Source organism: Pecten maximus, chromosome 6 (assembly GCF_902652985.1).
Source record: "Pecten maximus chromosome 6, xPecMax1.1, whole genome shotgun sequence".
Lineage (NCBI taxonomy): Eukaryota > Metazoa > Mollusca > Bivalvia > Pectinida > Pectinidae > Pecten > Pecten maximus.
This window is the reverse complement of record NC_047020.1, coordinates 30,906,197-30,928,623: the sequence shown is the minus strand read 5'-3', so window position 1 is coordinate 30,928,623 and position 22,427 is coordinate 30,906,197. Positions and strand designations below refer to the sequence as shown.

General features: G+C 33.3%; 1 protein-coding gene across 1 annotated transcript; it reads right to left on the bottom strand.

The window, feature by feature from the left end:
* Window positions 1–192: 192 nt before the first annotated feature.
* On the bottom strand, window positions 193–21,383 carry LOC117330139 (CD109 antigen-like). Its single transcript, XM_033888359.1, is given in 28 exon segments — window positions 193–306; window positions 443–511; window positions 844–999; window positions 1,440–1,663; window positions 1,977–2,160; window positions 3,909–3,998; window positions 4,340–4,496; window positions 5,016–5,097; window positions 5,718–5,894; window positions 6,623–6,758; window positions 7,242–7,400; window positions 7,890–7,991; window positions 8,230–8,343; window positions 8,787–8,819; window positions 8,821–8,905; window positions 11,330–11,448; window positions 12,010–12,159; window positions 13,815–14,006; window positions 14,850–14,912; window positions 15,106–15,210; window positions 15,295–15,570; window positions 16,683–16,776; window positions 17,095–17,179; window positions 17,504–17,543; window positions 18,035–18,163; window positions 20,152–20,177; window positions 20,790–20,947; window positions 21,322–21,383. Coding segments are annotated over 28 exon segments (3,381 nt in total).
* Window positions 21,384–22,427: the final 1,044 nt, after the last annotated feature.

Here is a 22,427-nt window from a genome sequence, read left to right as displayed (position 1 = left end):
TGACTTTCTTTGATTATAATCATCTAGAAAGGTTTTAATTTGCTTCCTTCATTTAATTGCAATTTTTTGCGCACATTGATGGTATTTTTTCAAGAAATGAAGTAAATTATGCAATGCGATTCAATTTCGAATATGTTATTAACAAAACCCACATATCGGTGATGGAGAACTCATTAAGGAATAGATGGCAATTTACCTGAAGCAAATATCTAGCTTGAAACCCTCCATTGTGTCATTTCTCAACGTGACATTCATGGCAAAGGCGGGTACGCGAAGCTCTTCCTCTACGTTGAATAACACTGACACCTGTTTTAAAAATACTTAAAGTAAGGAAATAAACAAATTTTCTGTTATTTCTGGAGATTTCAAACTTAGAAATAATACCAAATACCTTCCTATTATTGCGGTGTATTTACATTAGACAAATCATTTACAAATTTACCTCCAATAAACAAATTCCTGTCCCGGTTGCAGTGACTGTCAATTCCTGAATATTTTGCTCATACGGAATCTACAAAAACATATATAATGTTATTGTGAAAAGTATAATGGGAACAACTGGTAACAAAGTTATGACTAGTAATCAGGGTTAAATCATGAACCAAACACTTCGTAAAGCAAAAGATATACAGAAGTTAGAACATTCTTATTCAAAATTTGTACAAATACAGAATTAGGGCCATTTTGAAATAACCTCACCCAGACCCAAGAGACATCCAGGAGAAATTTTGGTGCCGCATCCCACCCCACCACACCACGCACAAAAGAAAAAGAGGGACGATAATATTTTCCCATGGAAGGTAAGTTGTGTATTGGTCGATAAATTGGTAACTGTTAGTATACCTCTGCGATCTGTAACACTAGAGCATTGCTGTTGGTAACTGTGAACATGTGACTGAAAGATCCAGGAGATGATTCTACAGTAACGGTCAAACTAAAGCTATCCTCATAGACAAGTTCCGCCAGGCTCGCTAACGCTTGAAGGGCGACAACTGTGTCCTGAAAAGATTCCATTGTCATACTACAGGCAAAAAGATACGCAAATTTATCGCCTATTAACTTTGCATAAATATCTATTAAATGTCATGCTGTAATTTTTTTCAAAACTGCTTGTTGGTTTGCTTATTCATTGCTCTATAGAAAACCAAAAATCATTCTATCAAATAATTGGCCTTTTCTACAATGTCACATAGTTTCAGGTATGTTATAAATATTGTAAGACACATGTTATAACTAAGTGTGACGTCATAATAATTGTGACGACACGAAAATTACATGACGTTGTACGATTGTCTCCGATATAGAAATTAAGTATTTTTACTTTTATTCTCATGAACGGGAGTTGCGGGATAATAAATGTCTTATTACAAAACAGCTCATGTAAGGTTATCTATATTAAATATATCTCGGTAGACGAGTTTAAAGGATTTTCATTTTACCTGTGTTGAAATAAATCCTCCTCTTGAATTTTGCTGTGTCACCAACCATTTTAAAATCTGCAGGCCGTTTATTGTGTCGTTCTTCTCCACATAAGCTAGCATCACATAAGCCGTCACCTCAATATCGAGTGCCCTTGACCTTGTTACTGGAGGTCGCCAACTGGACTTGTAGGGAGACACAGCCTCGGCTTCTTCATCAGACAGAATCCAGTACTTCTTTCCACCTAGGGAAAAAAGATCCGATACCTATAGATGCCATACTAACAGCAGTTGAGTACAAGCACATAAGACCATGGTTAACGAATACAGGTATCGCATTTTGATAATTTCATTTTTGATGCAAAGCATTGTCACTTTTCGGCAAATGATTTGTCCAAATCGTTTGCAAATAATGATTGAACTCAGTTAACACCTAATCACGGACGTACTTAAGCTTTAACCAGAAGGTCTTCTCTAGTCGTCGAGCTGATAATGACTTGACAATAATCAGAGCAGTATACTATTGTCTGATGAATATTGTTTGTTTGTTAAACGTACCCTCAACTGTTGCTCTTATCTCCAACTCTAAAAACATGTCTTCGAGTATCGACAAATCTCTCTTAACCAATGTCAAAGCATAGATGGCGATTCCCAGCTCATACGTGTTGATAAAACTTTCAATACCTCCATTTGTAATAAAGGTGATTGAACTTTCAATGGCTGCATCGACTTGTTCTGAAATCTAACATAAATTGATAAGAGAGACGACTGTACATACGCTTTCAATACTTTATACTGTACACTCATTTCCCCCTTATTTGCATTACTTTACACAATGATTAGTGATCCAAATCATGTTCTATAGAGAAAGTGTGTAGAAAATAGGTTGTCAAAATCATTATCTAACACCAGACTTCAAGAACGAAAATCGATAAAGATAAAGTTACTGCTAAAATGGGTCAATTTGCAATACATATGGGAAAGTTTATTCAATGTTAAAACATTAGCTTGCCCTGCAGGTAGGGCGTAAGAACTGTACCCTCTGCCCCCATTGCATGATCGTCAGGGGATCTTATATTTTCTCTTCTTTCTTAGGTAGCAGTGTACAGTAAAAATGCCCAATTTTGAAAAATATGACACGTCTTAGATATGTAAACATTGCCAGTTAACCCTACATATAAACTCTAATGAAGTATATATATTTGTAATCTGTACAACATTTGCAATTTTAATACATCTCTGAAGGAAAAGTTAACTGATATTTTCTGTGATTTTTAGAGCTGTGAATACCATGGTAACAGCTTAAAAAATGCTCAAAAATTGCAAAATATTATGATATTTGACCCAAAATGACAATTCTCTACACAATTTTTTTTCTGAAACCTATTTAAAATTAAATATCTCTATCCCAGAATTATTATGGTTTTGACATATGTTGTAAATTAAGTTTTTCCGCTATCTCACCTTTACTGTGGGCCTCCATTTTTCGCTGAAGGCAAAACTAAATTTCCTGTGTAAACACACTTGCGGAAAATCCGGAAATTTTAAATCCGGAACCAATTTATTAATTTTTGTTTTAACAAATGTGAAGCCTGTATGTACTTCTTCATACTGAATATACCAATTATAGTGTACATTTATTTTTTTTATTTTTTATGCATATCATAATACAGAAGTTATTTGCTTAACAAAAAAATTGCCCATGGCCAGGCTGTCCTACTGTAGTGTGCTACCTCAATAACCTCCTTATTCCGTATGTCTCACTTAACACTGCATCACATATGGCCTTAGCTGAGCGTTCGCCATATGAAAAGGGTTTTGGGTTCTGTCCCCTTGCCGAGACATACCGAGTCTCTAAAAACCGAGTCTCTAAAAACCGAGTCTCTAAAATAGTAGTATAATGTGACCAGGTTGGGTGTACTGCTGGATGTCTTCGGCAGTGAGGTAGCACTATAATACCGGTATCAGTTCCGCACTATCACAAGGAAATGGAAACAAACATACCCGGTACCACAGCCTACAAAAACATACATACATTCACCACAGCCATGTATCTCGCAACCTGGGGAGGCCGTCCTTAAATGACCATAGCTGTTGAAAGGACGTTTACCAATACAAACCAAACCAAACTCAGCCTAAGCTGATGCAAAACGCATTCCTTTTGTTGTTTTGATATACAGTTATGAATGTACATGGCATGTGCATGTCAAAACATTCCTTATTTTCTGCTATCATTGAAAACATGTTTAACAACGGAATCAAACTTAATGATATCTAGGGTCACTTGATTATCATATGTAAATTCCCTACGCTAACAACTTTATCTTTCTTGGGTAACACATTATCGTAACTTCAAGTATCACCAATTTAATATTCACTACAGATATTCAACGTTCACTTGAGATATAAACAGAATGATCTTTCGGAAAACATGTGTCAAATAACAATATCAGTTTAATTACAGTATTTCAAATATGAAACATATCTTACATCTGCATTTACAAAACCCATTCTTTTGGCCTCTGCTAGCGCTATTAGCACAAATGCAGTACGTGCCCTAGAAGATGAAATGGATCCGCCCTGAAAAAGAAGCCATTTAATATGCTTTAAAAGTTAGCCACTAGTTAACCGCATAATTATATATTACTCAACTTATCTAGGAATCAATTAACCCGTGAAAAGTTCGCCAGAAGAAGAATCTATTCGTGGTATATGTGTGAGACTGATTGGTACATTATCCTCTATACAAACGAGGTTTTTAAAGGATGTCATTGGAAAGAGAAAGACGTTCTGATGCTCTAATGCACACCCAGCGATCTGTCTAGTTATTATCATATATATATCCTTAATACTTAACTTCTTACTAGTAATTCGTTCCAATGTTTTAAGAGGATTTTGAAAACTTTAATATAATCACGTGCCTGCATTCCTTTGTGAATCACATTTCCAGGTTCATCAAACGACCCGTCCTTAGTTTGTTGTTTCAAAAGGAAGCCTATGGCGGCAATCATCACATTAGGCTCAATAGACGTCTCGTTTTTCGCCTGAGCAAATGCTTTTAAAACAAAAGCTGTTAACCTGGCCGGGGATACATAGAGAAAAATAGTAAATTGGATCAGTTTAATCATGTAATTGACCTTAGCTCAATTATTATTAATGCACACAGATAAATATATGTTAAAAATTAGTTTGTGAAACGTGATTAATGTCTGTATACTGATGCTGGTTCTCATTAACTTTATCAATTTAATATGTTTGTTCTTATTGAAAGCGTTCTTCTTCTTACATTTGTTTTCTGGTTTAAAGGTGTTAGAAATAATTTAAGTACTTTGCTGATATTGGATTATCTTTTCTGAGAAAACAAGGAGTGGCGTACGCGATTTTATTGTAATATTGATCAATGGCCATTTCTTTTCTAGTAAACAAAAACTGCAAATAGTGTATACAGTCACAAAGCATATCCTTCCATTCGCCAAAACCTCAAAACTGTGACGATAAAATATGTTTATTTAATCAAATACATGACACATACATACTAAATGGATATGAAATTTCTAAAAATTACTGGCAGCTCGTAATATTTAAAACATAGATTACCACGTGCTTCCACTGGGATCTCTATCCCCAAAAGCACTAAACGATCCATCCGTGTGTTTGAATTTCAATTCCCTCTGGTAGCCTTAAAATCAACAATATCAACGGTGGAGTTGTACGTTTATGCAATTAATCACAGATGATAATAGAGAGTATAATTACAATTAATTTAAATTGTATATCATAATATTACAGTTACAACGCATAGATCAACAAGATATTAACACCTTTTAAGAAAAGTTTAAGTTAGATGCAATAGCGCCAATAATTTACTGTATAACACAGCTGCTTCGTCCTTCAGAGACACGCAAGTAATGAGAAGGGCCTATAGTGTTTGCAGGAGGAAAATATATACATATCATAAATATGTCATAAAAAATACATTGACTACAGAAATACTCGTAGCATACAAAGAATCCTGGTGGATTTTTCATTGATGCAGGAAAAGATACAAAAAAAAAAAAAAAAGTCCAGTAAAAGTCGATCAATAATCTTTAAAATCAATCAGCATTTTATATGATAATGCGCACTTAAAAGTTATTTCTTATATGAAGTTTGATGAAAGTCGGACCATGGAAAATAGGGCTGAAAGAACAGTGCCAATATAGGGTCAAATTTGGATGAGACGATGGCAAACACATCGTTGAATTACTGGTTTACCAAATATATATAATGTCTATGTATATATTAGGGAAAATTACGTACCAGCAGTAAGTAACTTATCAGTTTTTGTCTTGATTTCCGATGTGAGCTGATTGGTGGCACGGAGGTACTTTGTGACAAATACATTGGGTACAAAATTCAGTAGATTTTGTTCTCCACAACCGTAGGACGTCTGTAGAAGATCCTCGATACCAGCCAAAGATGGACCCATAATGTCACCTAAAGAGCAATATTCATTAAATTAATCGACATATCTTTCTTGATCATTAAGATTATAAACAGGAAAATAAAGAACCCGTATTTACTTCCTATTTTTCGTGAACGGAAGAAATGAGAAAGTATATGTAAATTGTTATTATCACTATTGAATATGATAGTACACCAACTGGCTAACATTTAGCAATCTAATTAAAATCTAGACGGTCATTCTCACTACGTAGTTCATGTAACGTAGTGAGAATGACCATCTAGATTTTAATTAGATTGAACATTTAGTAAACAATAATATATTTGCTTGTTTGGTGCTAATACCACTGTTGATTGAGAAAAGATTGTATATAACCAGTATATATATTATTATTTATACTATCAACGTTAAGTAAATTAATCTGTTCGGTGCATGTCAAAGATTTATAAATAATAATGATTATTTTATATATCGTTTCCATGTCGACATTCTCGACCCAAACTATACGCCCTTCAGCGATATATATACTCCCATTGTACACCTTGCTTTAATTACTATGTATTAACATTGATGACCATTCATCGTCTTGCAATCTAATAAAATCTAGAAGGCCATTCTCACTACGTTAACATGTAACGTAGTGAGAATGACCATCTATGGACAACAACAAAATAGGCAAACTGAAAATGCTAGCCATCAATTTATCCGTGGAAAACCGTACATTTACTAAAGCTCGTGTTGAACACTCGCTTCCTCTCACCTATTGCGGAGACCGTTATATGTTCTGATCCAGGGACATGATCTTCGGGGAAGGTTATATTAAACGACTCTGTCACAGTGTCACCTTTCAAGACTTTCAAAGACGGGATGCTGTATGATTGACGAACACCTTCGGCCTAAATATACATACATATATATTTTAAGTATCGGGCATTGTTTTACTTATAGATAAAGGGCATGTTAACTCTGCATGTTTCACTGTTTTAAAATAAAGACGGGAAGACTATACAATGTTACACATTTTAATTTGTCACAAAGTTTTGAAATAATGAATGTTCAAGAAAAATATATTATGTACTGTATTACATATTAATATTTCAAATTGAAATCTAGATATCATAGCCGTATTATAATCCCATCCATATATTTTCATGAATGACAATAATTCATTGTTAACTTAATTAGTTTTGTTCTATGTACTGATATGTATATTGTCTTTAGAAACACAACATGGCAGTATATCAGTATTCAGTCTTCATACATTGTATCAGCTCCTTATAGTCCACTCTTCTTGGCTCTTTCGATTGTTCTTCAATACAAATAAAACCATGACATCAATCACTATAAACTACTCAAGGCTGAAGCAGAATATTACTCACTTTAACTTTAATAGGCCTTTTGATCGCATCGATAGCTTTTAATTTCGTGCCTCTTTTCTTCTTTGCTTTTGCCAACACAGTGATGTTCATGTCTCCAATCACAAGAGGTACAATCGGGAAGAATGCCGATCCGATATCATTAGACTTTACTGTTATCGTCTGTCAGAATAAAAAGTGAAAATAATTTCACGTTTTCATGCCTGACGACTTTTTCGCGGTGATTTCATTTCGCGATTTAGAGTCATAAAAGGCCTGTCTACAGTACTTGTGATCGAAAATATTACGCGGCGATTATTTTTCGCCGTCGATATACGCGAATATTAATCGCATGCGAAAATAAGTTGGTCTACAGTATATCAAAATAACAACATTAAACAAGTGTAGTACAAGGATGAATCGCTGAAAGGTTTATGGTACATGCCCTACCCTGAGGTAGACGTGCTGTTTATTTTTAACAATATCAGAAAAAAACTTAATATATGTAGATGTTTTGTCGTCGCTCAATGCTATGATGAGAATATAATAACAGAAACTAAATATCTTTTCATGTTTTCGAATATAATAATGTACATTATCATTGCTGTCGAAAATGAGAGTATTTTTTGGAGATAAAGCAAAATCATAGAAATTCATAGAAACCTTACGTACCTTAGCCCATGCTCCAGGAAATTGAGGATTTTTTGGAGTAAAGCTCTTCCCATCCGCATCCGAGAAAAAGAATTCCTTTGTTTTCCTCAGTATGATAACTGTCTATACAAAGGGAGGTAATTCGTGTTACAGCACAGCAGATATGGAATTATTAGAGGGACAGAAAGTAAAACCTAATCAAGTATTTTTTTGCAGGAATAGTAATTACAGAAAACACACCAAACATTCGAAATAATTATCTGGAAATATAATATTTACAAATTATTATGGTAAAATGAATGGAACAATTTAGTTTTGAATTTCAAGAAAAATACATGAATGAAGTGTAAACTACACTTACTTCAATATCTTTGTCGCCATAATTGAAGAAATCTACTTGGACAACAATCATTTCTCCTCTAATGGCAGAACGTGGCATCGTAATTTGGATGAACTCGTTTAGAAAAACTGTGATCTAAATAAGAATGTTGCATTGTGTAAACGCTGAACGCGTAATTAAGAGTAATAAGTTTACACAATGCAAATGGGGAATACACAATGTTTAAAGGCAAGCAAAGCCAGAACCTAACTCTGGAAGAATAATTAACTCCAACAGCGTCCTCTGTCCTGTTTTCATTCGCTGATAAGACATATAACTGATGTTGCGTCTAATTAATTTCGCAATATGTTTTTTTTTATTTATTTAAATATTATCGGGGAAGCATAATAGAAATAATTTAAAATAGAAATAAATAAATAAAATAACATGCAAATGTGCCGGTTACAGAACATTCAGGAAAGCTATGTATACGCAAGTATGGAAATGATTAACATGAACAAACCAAACGTAAATACTATATGAATATATGGATATAAAGTATCGAATGGAAATAATAATAAATTTCTACTCTGGTTTACCTCTGCTGTTGACGGAGCTACACCAAGGCCTGTCGTTAGTATCGACTGCAAACATTGATGCTACCCATGTGGTTATACTGTCGGGTACTTTACGAGACAGTGTTGCTTTTCCATTATCTCTGAATCGAGAAATATTTCATCATGTATCGTTTCGACGATTATGCATCGAATTTCATAATCGTAATATTTAATAGAATAATGCACTAACATTAAAATGTGCGGCATCTGTTTTATCTATAATTGATTAAATTACAATGGAAACAGTTCTGGCAGTTAGTTCCGTCAATTATCCATGTGCCCGTTATAGTGTTCATAATGCAAACAATAATATTGAATAATACAATGCGTAACAAATGTTAAAAAAAAGTGCTAGAATTTCCACGTGATCTTTTTATGTGCAGTAATAAAGAAACCGATATTCAGATGCTTGCATTTGACCAGAAGAAAAGGACTTTAGAAAAAAAAACTTTTAAAACCAAATATCATAACACAACACTTAAATAACCATTACCACATCGCGGTGTAAATGCAACACAATTCAAAGCCATCCAACAGAAGGAAAGGAAAGTAGCACTTAAACGACATACATCTATATACGTCATAAAAGAATATTGATATGTAACTCTCTAATAGTTTTATGTTAGGCGAAGATTGAAGAAGAACCAAGGAAGAAATCCCTACGTGAATATTTCCCGAAGAAACTTCATGTATTTGCCATCCATTCCAACGAAGAAATAACTTACTGCGTATGATTTGTTTCTTTGATTTAAATGTCTTTACATTAAACCGAGGATAACAAAACATTCCCAGTACCAGAAATGTATATTATGTTGGCTAAACGACAAAATGATGCGAAGCTAAATTATTTTATTAGTATATTATATTATTAGTATTATTGAGTTCTTTTGAATATCAAACGTATAAATTGTCAATAGAAATAGAATCAGATAGTTTGGCAAAAGATCATAAAAGATGTGTATTTGAGAGTTCAAAATAAAAGAAGTGAAGTAAAAAAAAATGAAGGATTTAGCAACACATTGCTTTTAAAACACAAACCCCGCAATTTCAGAAGTCCAAATCCATGTTTCCGGAAACCGTTTTCTTATTCTTGCAGTAGTTGTGACTTGTATTGATTCTGCTGCCATTGATTCCAGTATTATTGGTTCTTAAGAGGAAAAAGAAACTTACTTATCGTGCGCAAAATATCTTATCAACGACAATTTAATGGAAGTCGTCAATTTCAAAGAAAAGCAAACTCCCTGAAAGGCGAAGTTCGGAAGATGGAGTTGATGACCTGAAATGGTGTTAAAATAAACTAATAACAAGGTGTTTACATGACAAAACCAACCCCGCTGATATATCTGTCCAGATCCATGTCTCGGGAAATATTTTTCTCAGTCGTGCACCGGAAGTAATGGGTTCTGTCTCGGTTGTCTTTAGGGTCGCTCCTGACGCAAATTTGACAGCAGCGAGGACAGTATGGAATACAGGAACTTTAACAAGAAACATTATAGAGATATTATTCTTGAGATATTATTCTTGGGAAACCAACCCAGAAGTTATATCTGTCCAAATCCATGTCTCAAGGAACTTTCGCCTGATTCTGGCTGTAGTAGTTTTTGATGACCCTGCAGGCGTTGCTGTTGCTGTTGTTGATGTTGTTGTTGTTGGTGCTATTGATGCCATTGTTGATGTTATTGTTGCCCCGCCATTACTAAACCATACTGCATAAAACATGTTTACATGACAGGGAAGGGTCTCCATTATAAGGCAATATCACTTATATCTTCACCAGGAGTCTCACATTTATTCAATTAAATCATTAATTAAAAAAAACAATTTTATAAAATCAAATTTCCCAAATATAAACGTAAACTATTTCATCAAGAAAATTATTTTAAGAATTAATATATCGTTTTAAATAATTAAAGTTACAACTAACAGAAACGTAAAATTATTAATAATCAAACAGCAAATCTATAGTTACACTGCTTAAGCAATAAGTGTTGACATCAGCAGCTTAAAATAACACATGATCAATTAACATAGTCATAATATTAAACATTTCTTTATAATTAGCGAAAACAAAAGTGTCTTTGTTTATGAACGATTTTGATTTGAATAATTTGAATATTTACGTCTAATATTGATGAAGCGATATATCGTCAAGTCCGTGATCAATACTACTCCTGCTTTCTGAAAATATATAGAAAATATCACATTGGAGGGGAATTTTCTGGGCAGATCTAAGACCCTACATTGGTATCGTAGTTACCCTACATTGGTATAAGCCTTATAATAATATTTTAATATGCTGAACTTTAAATATTGTTTTTTTTTCAAAATATGTCGCTAAGTTATTATTGTAAATTTCCATAAATTAAACGTGTTTACCAATTAGTTTGGTAATGATATTGTTGCTACCATAGACAATTGTACCATAATCTCCTGAAAATGAGTACAACAAAACATCATAATATATACAACACTTCCATTCATAAAGATTGCCATACGGCATTTGTTTTTATGCGATACAAATGTACTTGGAAATTACCTGGAAAACGGAAAATGCATCAGTTCCATCATTGGGAATAGGAAACCAGCGAAAGAATCTGAACGGAAAAGTTGGCTGATCGTCAAAAAGTTGAAGTTCATTTTGAACCTAAAAATGAAAATATACAGTCAATTTTGAAATCAGTGTAACAGAGGGCGTACTATTATTACAACAGCCTAGATTTGATCACAGAATATTGTAATTTAATTATGTCAAGACAATTATGGGCTATGTATCGCAATATAATCAAATGTAAGTAGCAAGCCAGATGCTGCAGGCCTATAGGAACATACTGTAAATATTCCTATTTTCGAGGGCTTCTAAGTTTCCCTTTTTCCCGACAATACAAAGATATAGATACATTTTACTTCTTATATCAAAAGCAAGAAAGTTCAAATATTTGCCAGAAATTTTACGGACAGTTTGATGGAGAGAAAGAGGAGGATTTAATGTTTTCCCGGCCGATTAAAAGATTAATAAAACATCAAGAGATTTAGATAATCTAGACCTAGTGAATCAGTTACTGCTAAAAATTGGAGATTAAAATTTATTACTAGACTATTATGGAGATCGATACGTTTGTCGTTACAGACGTAGTGTAGTACAAAGGTACATCAGATTATATGAGTTATGGTAGCGTTATCAATTAATCAATCAATAAATACTCACATCACTTTGTGTTATGTCGTTTCCCTTCTTAAGTAGAAGGACCCTTTTGTCTATTGCTAATACATGCATTTCTGACCCTTTTGCAGCCTTTAGATTCAGCTTAACTTTCGTGTTCGGTTTTGTCCTCTTCTTGCTGAAGCTTAGAGACGCCTATGAAAAAAAAGTTTATAAAGTATCCGTTGCAAAATGTTATTGAATAGCTGCACCATAGTAGATAACCCTTCTTTTATACAGTCAATTTTTAAAATATATTTCCATGCTAACGCAAGATAAAACCAATATTTGAATGCATATTTGAAAAGACATCATAACAAAAGGAAAGTTAATAACTGGAACTGGGGAGATACTAAAACAATAGACAGGAAATCTCAGGAACTGAAAAGACACAAAAGGCAGACAACAGAACCTGAAAAGACATCAAATGACGGCAAACAACAGAACCCAAGACATCAAAACAATAGCTAGATAACAACACACTGAAAAGACACCAAAACAAAAGTCAGACAACAATAATTGAACACATTAGAACATAAGTCAGACAACAATAATTTAACACATTAAAACAAAAGTCAAATGACAACAGGAACCGAACCGATCAAAACAAAAGTCAGATAACAACAGGAACTGAACAGATCAAAACAAAAGTCAGATAACAAAAGAAAATACATCAAGGTTCCACAGAAAATAAGTCAACACAAAGGAATGTCGGTATTGTATCAGACGTTTAATCGATTTTGACGGGAACTGTAAAATAAACGATAAATTTAAGTAGAATAAATCTGTCTGCAGTTTTATAGTATATTGTATCCATCGCTGTGACAGCTGCATACACAGTTACGTAAGATTAATCTTATTTTGAAAAATGTGAACATGGCGTGATTTGTTAAAAGCCTGAGTATAACTTGTCATTTCCATTGAATGATGAATTGAACACTTTTTGAGGTAATGTTAATATAATTTGAATCATTTCTTGAAATTCAGCACAAATTATCACCGTTTGAGAAAGATCAAAGATTTGCAAGTATCCCATTTTTATCTTAAACACGCCGAAAAATAATTCCGTAACATAAATACTCTTAAAATTGTTATCTATCCAAAATGAACAGACAACGTCAAGCTTGACTTTTACAACGGCAAATGAAAGAGAGGAGAATTTTCTTGGTCAAACTTCAAAGATTAAATATAACAACAGTAACTCTTAAATGAAAATATCATCCAAACACTTATACGCATTTCGAATACCTTTTCTTGAAATAATGTTTTCAGACTGTAATTACACCATTTTCACCTATTGTCTCCGGCTCCTTATTCTCTCGGCAAGTAAACAAAAGGATGTAACGTACAGGAACGCATGCTTACGTCATTTGTAGGCAAGTGCGTTCAACAATTATTGATGTGATAATTAATCACATTGTCTTTCAGCTAAATAATATGCTAACAAAGACAGGTATGATACCAGCCCACTAATCTAATTAAAATCTTGATGGTCATTCTCACTACGTTACATGAACTACGTAGTGAGAATGACCGTCTATATTTTAATTAGATTGCCAGTCCGCTTCCGTGAATTACCACAAAAATAGAAAAAAACAAGAAATAGCTTCAGAATCCCCTCATTTCATATTGTTTTCATTAGTTTTCCGACGGTAGTTTGCACGCCTGTATTTTGTTATCGTTATTATTGTAGAAGAAAAAAACGTATTTTGATATCATCTGAAAAAGGTCAGCAACAGAAAATATTTTTCATAAAACGTTCTAAGCTAAACACTTGTAACAATATAATAAATATGTATATATGTGCTTACGTCATTTTGGAATATTCCTTCAACATTGATGGTGATGGAGTCGGTGACAACTTCTCCATCATCCCGAACGAAGTAGACCAACAGTGTCGCTCTTGGTGCCATCAGTTGTGTTAACCTTACATTGAAAGTTTTAGAAGTCTTTCTGTTCCCGTCCACGTGGCCGTAGTCGACCAATACGTTTTTAGATAAAATCTGAATAAAACGTAATCGTAATTCTAACTAAACATTGATTAAACAATAGCTAAATATGATCAAAGATAAATAAATATACAAGTATTTGAAGTAATTAAACACCAGATGTCCCGGAACAGTATCCGTTTATAGACAGCCCATCGAACAAGTTTAATTAAGCTTCCTATGAAAACAAAAGTCGCATATCAGTAGATAGACAGTTTGTCACCATGAGTATGAAAGGTTTTGTTTAATTAGTTGGCCAAAATGTCAAGAACAATACTGTCAATTCCGGTATTCAATCATTGTTACGATTTCGTTCAGGGCATGCGTCATCTTGGCCGTACAATCGAAATATACAATATACAGTTTGTGCTTCAGTCTTTACCTCTATTTTATTTTATCTTTGATCAATGTATTTTTAATTCATTGAAGACGCCATTGTTTTGATGTGTTTTTCGCATTACATGCATATTAACAGTAAACACAATCTGATGGCCGTTAAATGGAAAGGAGTTTCTTGAAATACGCATCATTAAATTTCACATTCATGTATCCGTCCGCCATTTTAGGATAGATAAGAAGATTAGAACGTTAATCTCATTTTGAAAAAGTATTGTAATGCAAGGTAGATAGGCATACGCTCTGATAGAAAATCATTTTTTTATTAACTGCAACCTTGATTTGATAGTATAAACAGTGGTAGTTATCAGTTTCATAATAATCTTGGTTGATTTTTAATGTAAAGACTAATATAAATAAGACAGAACGGTATACGTGTAATTACCTGATAAAATATAATCATCAGAAATATTGTAATACTGACTAGTAATGAACAGGGTTAAATAACGCTTCCCGACGTACCTGAAAATCCACTAAGGACATTTTCTCCGTCGACTTCAATACAAATCTGGCCCGTTTTCCAGCCTATGCAAGAAACAAGTTGTCGGATATAACATCAAGAGATATCTTGTTGAAACATTTATAACTTTGAATTCAGGAAATAGTTCTCCACATTTTGATACCTTGATTGTTTAGCAGTGTTGATGCCAAGTATTTTCTTTATTGTATTAAATATAATATTGTTTTCGTATTTATAAACGACATAACGTTAAAATACCTTGAGGCCTGACGATTTGGATTTCAATCGAACTTGTAAATACGTATTGCTTGGCGACCTTGCTCTTCTCAGGTACAGATACGCTGATGCAGATCCGTAACTCGCCTAAAATATAAATAGATAGATAAATAAACACAAATAAATATTTTGATCATGTATTTAATTTTGAGAATGAAACATTCAACTTACCATGATATTGACATTTGAATCTGGTGCAGCATCTGAAGGAATCGTGACGTCAAATTCAACGATTCCATTTTTTGGGACATCTTTGAGAATTGAGGGTAGATATTTTCGTATCGTGCGATCAGGAAACGGATCAGGGAAGATTTTAATGACTGGTGTTAGTTCGTCTGTCCTTGGAGGATTTGGCGGAGGTTTCAGTTGTACATAATAACTTATAGTGATGTTGACCTCCCCAGTGGTATTGGATAGAGAGGTGTCGTCTTGCTGGGTAACACGTAGCTTAGAAACAGAATATTAACAATGTGTTAATATGTGTTGCATTTTAGTTTCATTATAGAAAAAATACTTTAAATATTTTACAACTAACTCATCTATTTATGATATCAATATTTAGTGCACAACTTATCAATGGAGATATCACTTTCCATTTTTGTGTAATTTAGCGTTTTCTAAACCTTTTATAGGGCATATTTCATGCATATTTTTCATAATTATATACTAATTTTACGTGAATTATGTTACTATTAATAATGGCTGTTCCTTGGCCTCAGTATATCTTCAGTCCCTTATATAATTAATGTCCTGTGATTATCACTTTATTTCTATTTCTCTTATTGTGTAGATTTTCATTATTACCCTACATTACTCTTATTTGTAACTTTTTCTCAGTCGTCATTGCCATCAATATCTTAATCGACACACTATCATATCCGACACCTTGACTCGTGCCCACAGTGTGTCGCTAAAATCAGGTTTCATCGTATATAAAAATAAAAGTTTTCATATCACTCATAGGGTGTTGATATGTTTAACAGTATACATACTTACTATACTTTTGTAAACGAGAGATGGTTTGAAAACTTTTGGTAGAAATTCCGGGAAAGTGAGTTTTTCAGGATATCTATACAATCTGATATCACCCGTGTCTTTGATTTTATCACCAGTTAGACCCTCAATCACAGTCGCGGTAACACGAACTTGATAGGAACTCAGAAAGTCTGTCACGTGCTTCATTGATACTGAAAATTCCCTCTCTCCATTGAACTGATAAAAAACGCAAAGCCACTTAATTACTCGAAATTCTGAAGAAACATCGTACGCATGATAATAATGTAAATGAATAATTATCATTGTTTGCTTAAAATCTTTTTTTTTTTCTTTTTTAAAACAATAAATTGACGCCAAATAATGTTTGCAACACATACATGGATATGAAGATGAACCTTTTTCGTGTCTAGTTTAAACTTTCTTTTATTTTGAGGTACATTTCACTATGTAGGTATATGTTGTAATATTGTGTTTTTATCTCTTGCTTCATAACACTTTATTTATAGCAAAACTATTCAGACAGAAACAAATTTATCCTTTCTTAATGAATAAAAATATATTACGTCCTTGAAGTGAAGTTCAATTTTGTGGTCGCTGGTAAATGTCCTTTCCAATAGCACGATGAGCTCTCCTTTGACAGGCTTTCCGAATGTGTACCTACAATACGATGAAATATCTATATAAGGTATATCAAATATTTTACAAATAAGCATCGTCACGTTTGATGGTAACCAAAATCATTACAAAATTCCAATTCTATATGAAGCATTCCATCGAAAATTTGTGTTGTAATAAAATTTTGATAACGTGCGTATTTCAAACATTTCTAACTTTTGTAAATCATGCAGATTCGTGATTAATATTTGAAAATAGGCTAACAATTTGTAATGGTAATCTATTGCTAGTTTGTTTGTTTGCTACAAAAAAGGTAAAGTTATCTGCCGGTGTTCAATTAGATTTGTTTGTCTTACTTACGTTGCTGAAACTTTACCGGTAAAGAAATCATCAGTTGTCACACCGAACGAAGGCAATTTAAGGTTTACTTCATATCTCGGCAGTACTACCAAGGAAACAAGAATATATGTAGAACCATAAATCTTTCTACAGGTCTTTAGTCTATAAATTATACATATTATGTTACCTAATAATTATATTTAATCTATAAAGTATACCTTTTTTACACTTTGATACCATACAAGCTATTGCAAATAGTTGCGTAAAATACCTCGTATTTTATGTTTTGGATATGTACAGCCGTATTACTATTTTGCCTGGAGAAATGATTATATAGCGTTCAAAAGAACATGTTTAATGGCAAATTACAGTATTATTTGTATGATATACGGAATACAAACATGCCCTAAAAAATATAATGTTTACCTACCAAACTCTCTTACTTCAAATGTCTTATCTTGTTTCGTACTCTGTAAGTATGCAATATATGTATGATCATTTATATAGCATTACATGAAATGGAACATATCACGTGTCTGGATTCCATCAAGAATACTGGCCACTTACATAGCTAACGATCTTTTAGAATTATGCAGTTTTATTATCATTATTTACATATATCATTAAGGTATTTTCCTTCCGAGTTTTAAATACAATTATGTAGTTCTGATATAATATATTTTCACGTTTCTTTTATGATAGCAATATTTTAATTTTGGTAGCGTACGAGAGTTTATGAGCTGAATTTCCAGATCAGGAAGGCACTGTGATATACAAATCACTTAATGATTGTTTATATGATGCCCAGTAACATAACACATATCAATTTCAAAAAACCTCCAATTGAAAAGCAGAGAGCCATTTTCCGACAATTTTACTGAGACATTTTATTGTTGCAAATTTATTGTAAAAAAATGTATTTTTGAAAATTTGAAATATCAAATATACGTGATACTCATACCAATTGTTGTACGGATATTCTCCAGACCCCTGTGTTGGTAACCTCGCTCAGTTGTAGTTCGCCTTTAAATACACTTGAAGGTGGATCACTGTAGTCAATCCATTGCTTGATTCTGTTATTTTCCGAGTCCTTTACAAAAAGAGGACATAATGAACTCTTACAGTTACTGGCAGAATTCAACGTTCTATAAGAATGTTATGATGATGAAAAGTAAACTGGTAAAACAGCTAATATATACCATCACTATACAAGAACTTGATTATTTTGATACAAGACTGTGGCAGACCATAGGGAAATATATCATGGAAAAGTCAAAACAGAAAAAAAAAATTGGAAAAAGAAAAAGAAAAGACGTAATATATTTAAATACATGTACTTCAGTATTTATTCATTTTATGCTTTTAAATATAAAATGATGCATTCTTATATAAATAGAAATAACTGAGTCTTTATTAATGCACTTTATGAGAAACAAGACATGAGAATCGTGCTTTTAATCAAATAGTGATTATTGTTTGTATAAAGATATAATTATATGAAAATCAACTTACAAATATCGTGATGTCCATAGGAGCATGGACTATCTGAAGACTGGATAGTGTTGTTACTGCTCTTATCCGCACTGTAACAATGTTATAACAATGAAATTGCACTAATAACTAAAATCAAACTCTGTCAAATAACATCAATTGTCATTCAACGCGGAAAATTATAAAGTTAACCAAACATTACAGATTGTCTGTATTTTTGGGAAAATTGTAAAGTGTACTGTATTTTTTGGGGAAATTATGAAGCGGACTATTTTTTTTCTAATAATTCTGCTTCCATGATATCAATTCTTCGTTAGTTTATTCCATCCACAAAAATACTACAAATAATCAAAAACTTCTTGAGATTAACATTTTTATTTAATTTCCTAAATTTTGTCATCCGGGTTGTAATAATTACATGATCACCACTGAAGTCTAACATTTACACACAAAAAAACACCTTTTTTCTAGGTAGACAGGAGTCAAACGCCACATCAGTACAATGCAGCATACTGTATTGGTGCTGTACATTTCGTGGTTATCAGTCAGACTATTCCCTGTGTATTTAATGTCCTGCTATAGCCAATGAGGTGAATATAGCAAAAAATAATCCCCCGCTAAAATTGCCAACTATACAGTGGTTTGTTTTGGACAGTGTATAAATATTTCAGTGGGCTTCCATAGAAAAAACGGTTGGTGATTAGCACTTTGACCCAAAATACCCTTCATAAGAACAATAGTATGTGTTAAAAATTGGTAGTCATATTCTGCAAAATTATAACAATTCAAATACGATAGAAGAATGGTGTAAGAACAAACAAATATTCGTCGGAATCAACAATTTTGTTTTTTACATAGATTCAAATATATGCATTGAGTGCGAGTTTGGTAGCAAATGTTACAAAATACGTACAACTCCATTGTTTCATATCAAGATTACCTAATTGTCCCGGTCGGTAAATTGCCTTATCGGTTTGTATAAATACAGATGACGCTTTTGCCGAGTATGTCAAAGCCTCGTTTTCACTAAAAACAAGTCCTCCTCCTGTTCCCTCTGCCTGCAGAGTATAGCTGTCTGAAGGGAGATCCACTGGTATCTACGTATACCGAAACATTTATTATGGACTGATGTTCCAAGTTTTATTTTACAACGATGCAATAGGAAGTGTATGTTCATCACTTATATTTCGTGTTAATACGCGAGAAGCGTCAATCGCGAATTCAAATACTTTACTATTTTGCACGACAAAAAAAAACCTGGATGGCGGCAAACTTTTGCCGAAATAGGGTTTTTTGCGGAGTCCATTACTCAAACAGCTCATCATTCGCGACTTCCAGTCATTTCTAGATCAGCTTTCGCGTAGTCATGTATTCGCGATTATATCTGAAGAGGTAAGTCCGCGAAGTATGGTATTCGCGAAATCTAAGTGATTTACAGTACTAATAAAGTTTTTGGAAACAGACTGAGTTATATAATCCCTAAAATATGGTTACTTGATATGAATTACTAATATTCCAATCGATCATTAACATTTATATAAACAGATACACCTATTTCTGGGGCTTGTTATCAGGATTGATACTTACCTGCAATTCTAAGACCTTAGGTATACCTAAAATAAAAAATGGTAACACTTAATTCTAATATCTTTATCTCCAATATACACATTCCATTTATTTAACCTTTTTTCATATGATCGCATTTTCAGTATTAAGTTTCCTTAAAACAATCGCTTATTGAACCTGTAAGCATGACTTAACGTAGTATATATAATATCCATTATATAAAGTGTGTTAAGCCAAAATTTAGAAATGTACTTTATCAAGATAGTTTTCTACAAATCATGCATTCAATGTTGTATTTCTTAATATTATGTTTCGGAACTCTAATGACATGATTATTTTAAATCAATTGATTATCAGATCAAGTCTTAAATGTAGAAAGTATGTTGTTCAGTGCGTGAGTCAATAGCTACTACAGGAAGGCCCCACTAAAAAATAACTGGTTGTTCACGGGATGATAAACCCAATAAACAAAGTCTTAGAAATACCAATTGGGGACAATGTTCTATTCTGTTGGTTTTATGGATAGATTTTGTTTTTGTTTTGTTTTTTTAACATTTTATGTTCATGCTGGATGCTAATGATTTGTAGAGCTGTATAACACAAAATGCATTTACCTCATTAATGTGTCAACATATATTAATATCATGTCTATGACATACCAGGGTATATGGTGTCCGACACTTCTGCAATTTCTTCGTTTTCGGAATTTAAAACACGTATATCTGTTTCAACTGGTCCAGTAGCGTTCAGTATCCGAACAAATACAGATAAGGGTTGACCTGGTCGGATGGTTTTTGGTGCCAGTAAGAAATATGAACTGAAAACATAAAAGTATTGCTTTGCTATTCAAACTTGTGCAGAAGTGTAGAGGTATCTCTAAAAATCATTTAATCTTTTATTATTGCTATTATTTTCTATGGTAAACATTAATTTTTATCTCTACATTTGTATTTAGATTACCAAAAGAATATCCAGCATTATGAAGGCGGTACCTTGAATGAACTGGGATCAGCAGGACAAATTTCCCCAGTCGTATACAAAACCAGTACATTTTTTTGTCCATTTATTATCATCATCCCGAAATAAATAACGTCTATGAACAATACATGTACATGTATATCAAAAAATGTACTTCTATGAACACTGTATGCTTTGTATTTCAAAATAATTAATATGCCATGCTATACTTACTCTTCTGCAAGCGACGTAGCCAGTAACACCACCACCACGAACAGATGTACTGCGGACTTCATTTTAGCGGCCTACTAAAACGTGCTGCGAAAAAAAACTGCAATGCTTTAAACTAATGATTTCTCTTCTTATTTTTTCACAAACGTATGTATTTACTAAATTCCGCATCCTTTGTTTGCTGGGTTGATTGCCCCGTGAACAGACATGGTCATTTCGATGCGACGTCTCCTTGTAGTAGTCTATCTCACTGAACAACATACAGGAGACCCGTCACATGCAATCAAGAACAATAAAGGTAAGTCGTCTTGCCCAAGGACACAACCACAACAGTATAGACCGGCCAGCTTCTCAGCTTCCCGAGAAACACAAACCGACACGGATAGGGAGCGTCGAACCACACACCCCGGGTCATCACCTGAGGTTACGTGTCAGGCCTCTAACCGACTGAGATATCGCGGCTCTCTTCTGCGTCCAGTCGTATATAAAGACAACAGTATGTGTAATTTAGGAAATGAAATATGTGTTCTTTATTACTTCATATTATTTAAATGATTAAGAAAATGCTTGCCAATAAACTTCATTAGATAATGCTTAAATTTAATCAATATCTGTCCATGACTTCAAATCTAGAAATTCTGTATCTGATTCCCGTAATAATTTCTTCTTTACTTTTACTACATCATTCAAACACACCGCAGTAGTTACTACATTAAATATTGGCACTATATTACATTACAAATCCATGGATTTCGGGGGCAATTAAAAACCAAACTTTAACCGGAGGACGGTATGCCACTTTCGTCTTTGCCGAAGCGAGAACAAACGGGAAGAGCATAAAAATACCTCATCACACGAGTTCACCATCTATAGACATAGAGTTACGCGATACTAAATCATATCAAAATCAGGTTTTATTATAATACACACACTGCTTTCAGAATATGCTTTAAAATGACGTTGACAATCACTAACGGTTTAAACAATTTAGCAATTAGATCAAAACCAACTGGAACCGGAAACAAATATTGTGATGGGTGAGTTTGGTTTGTTTTTGTTTAACGTCCTATTAACAGCCAGGGTCATTTAAGGACGTGCCAGGTTTTGGA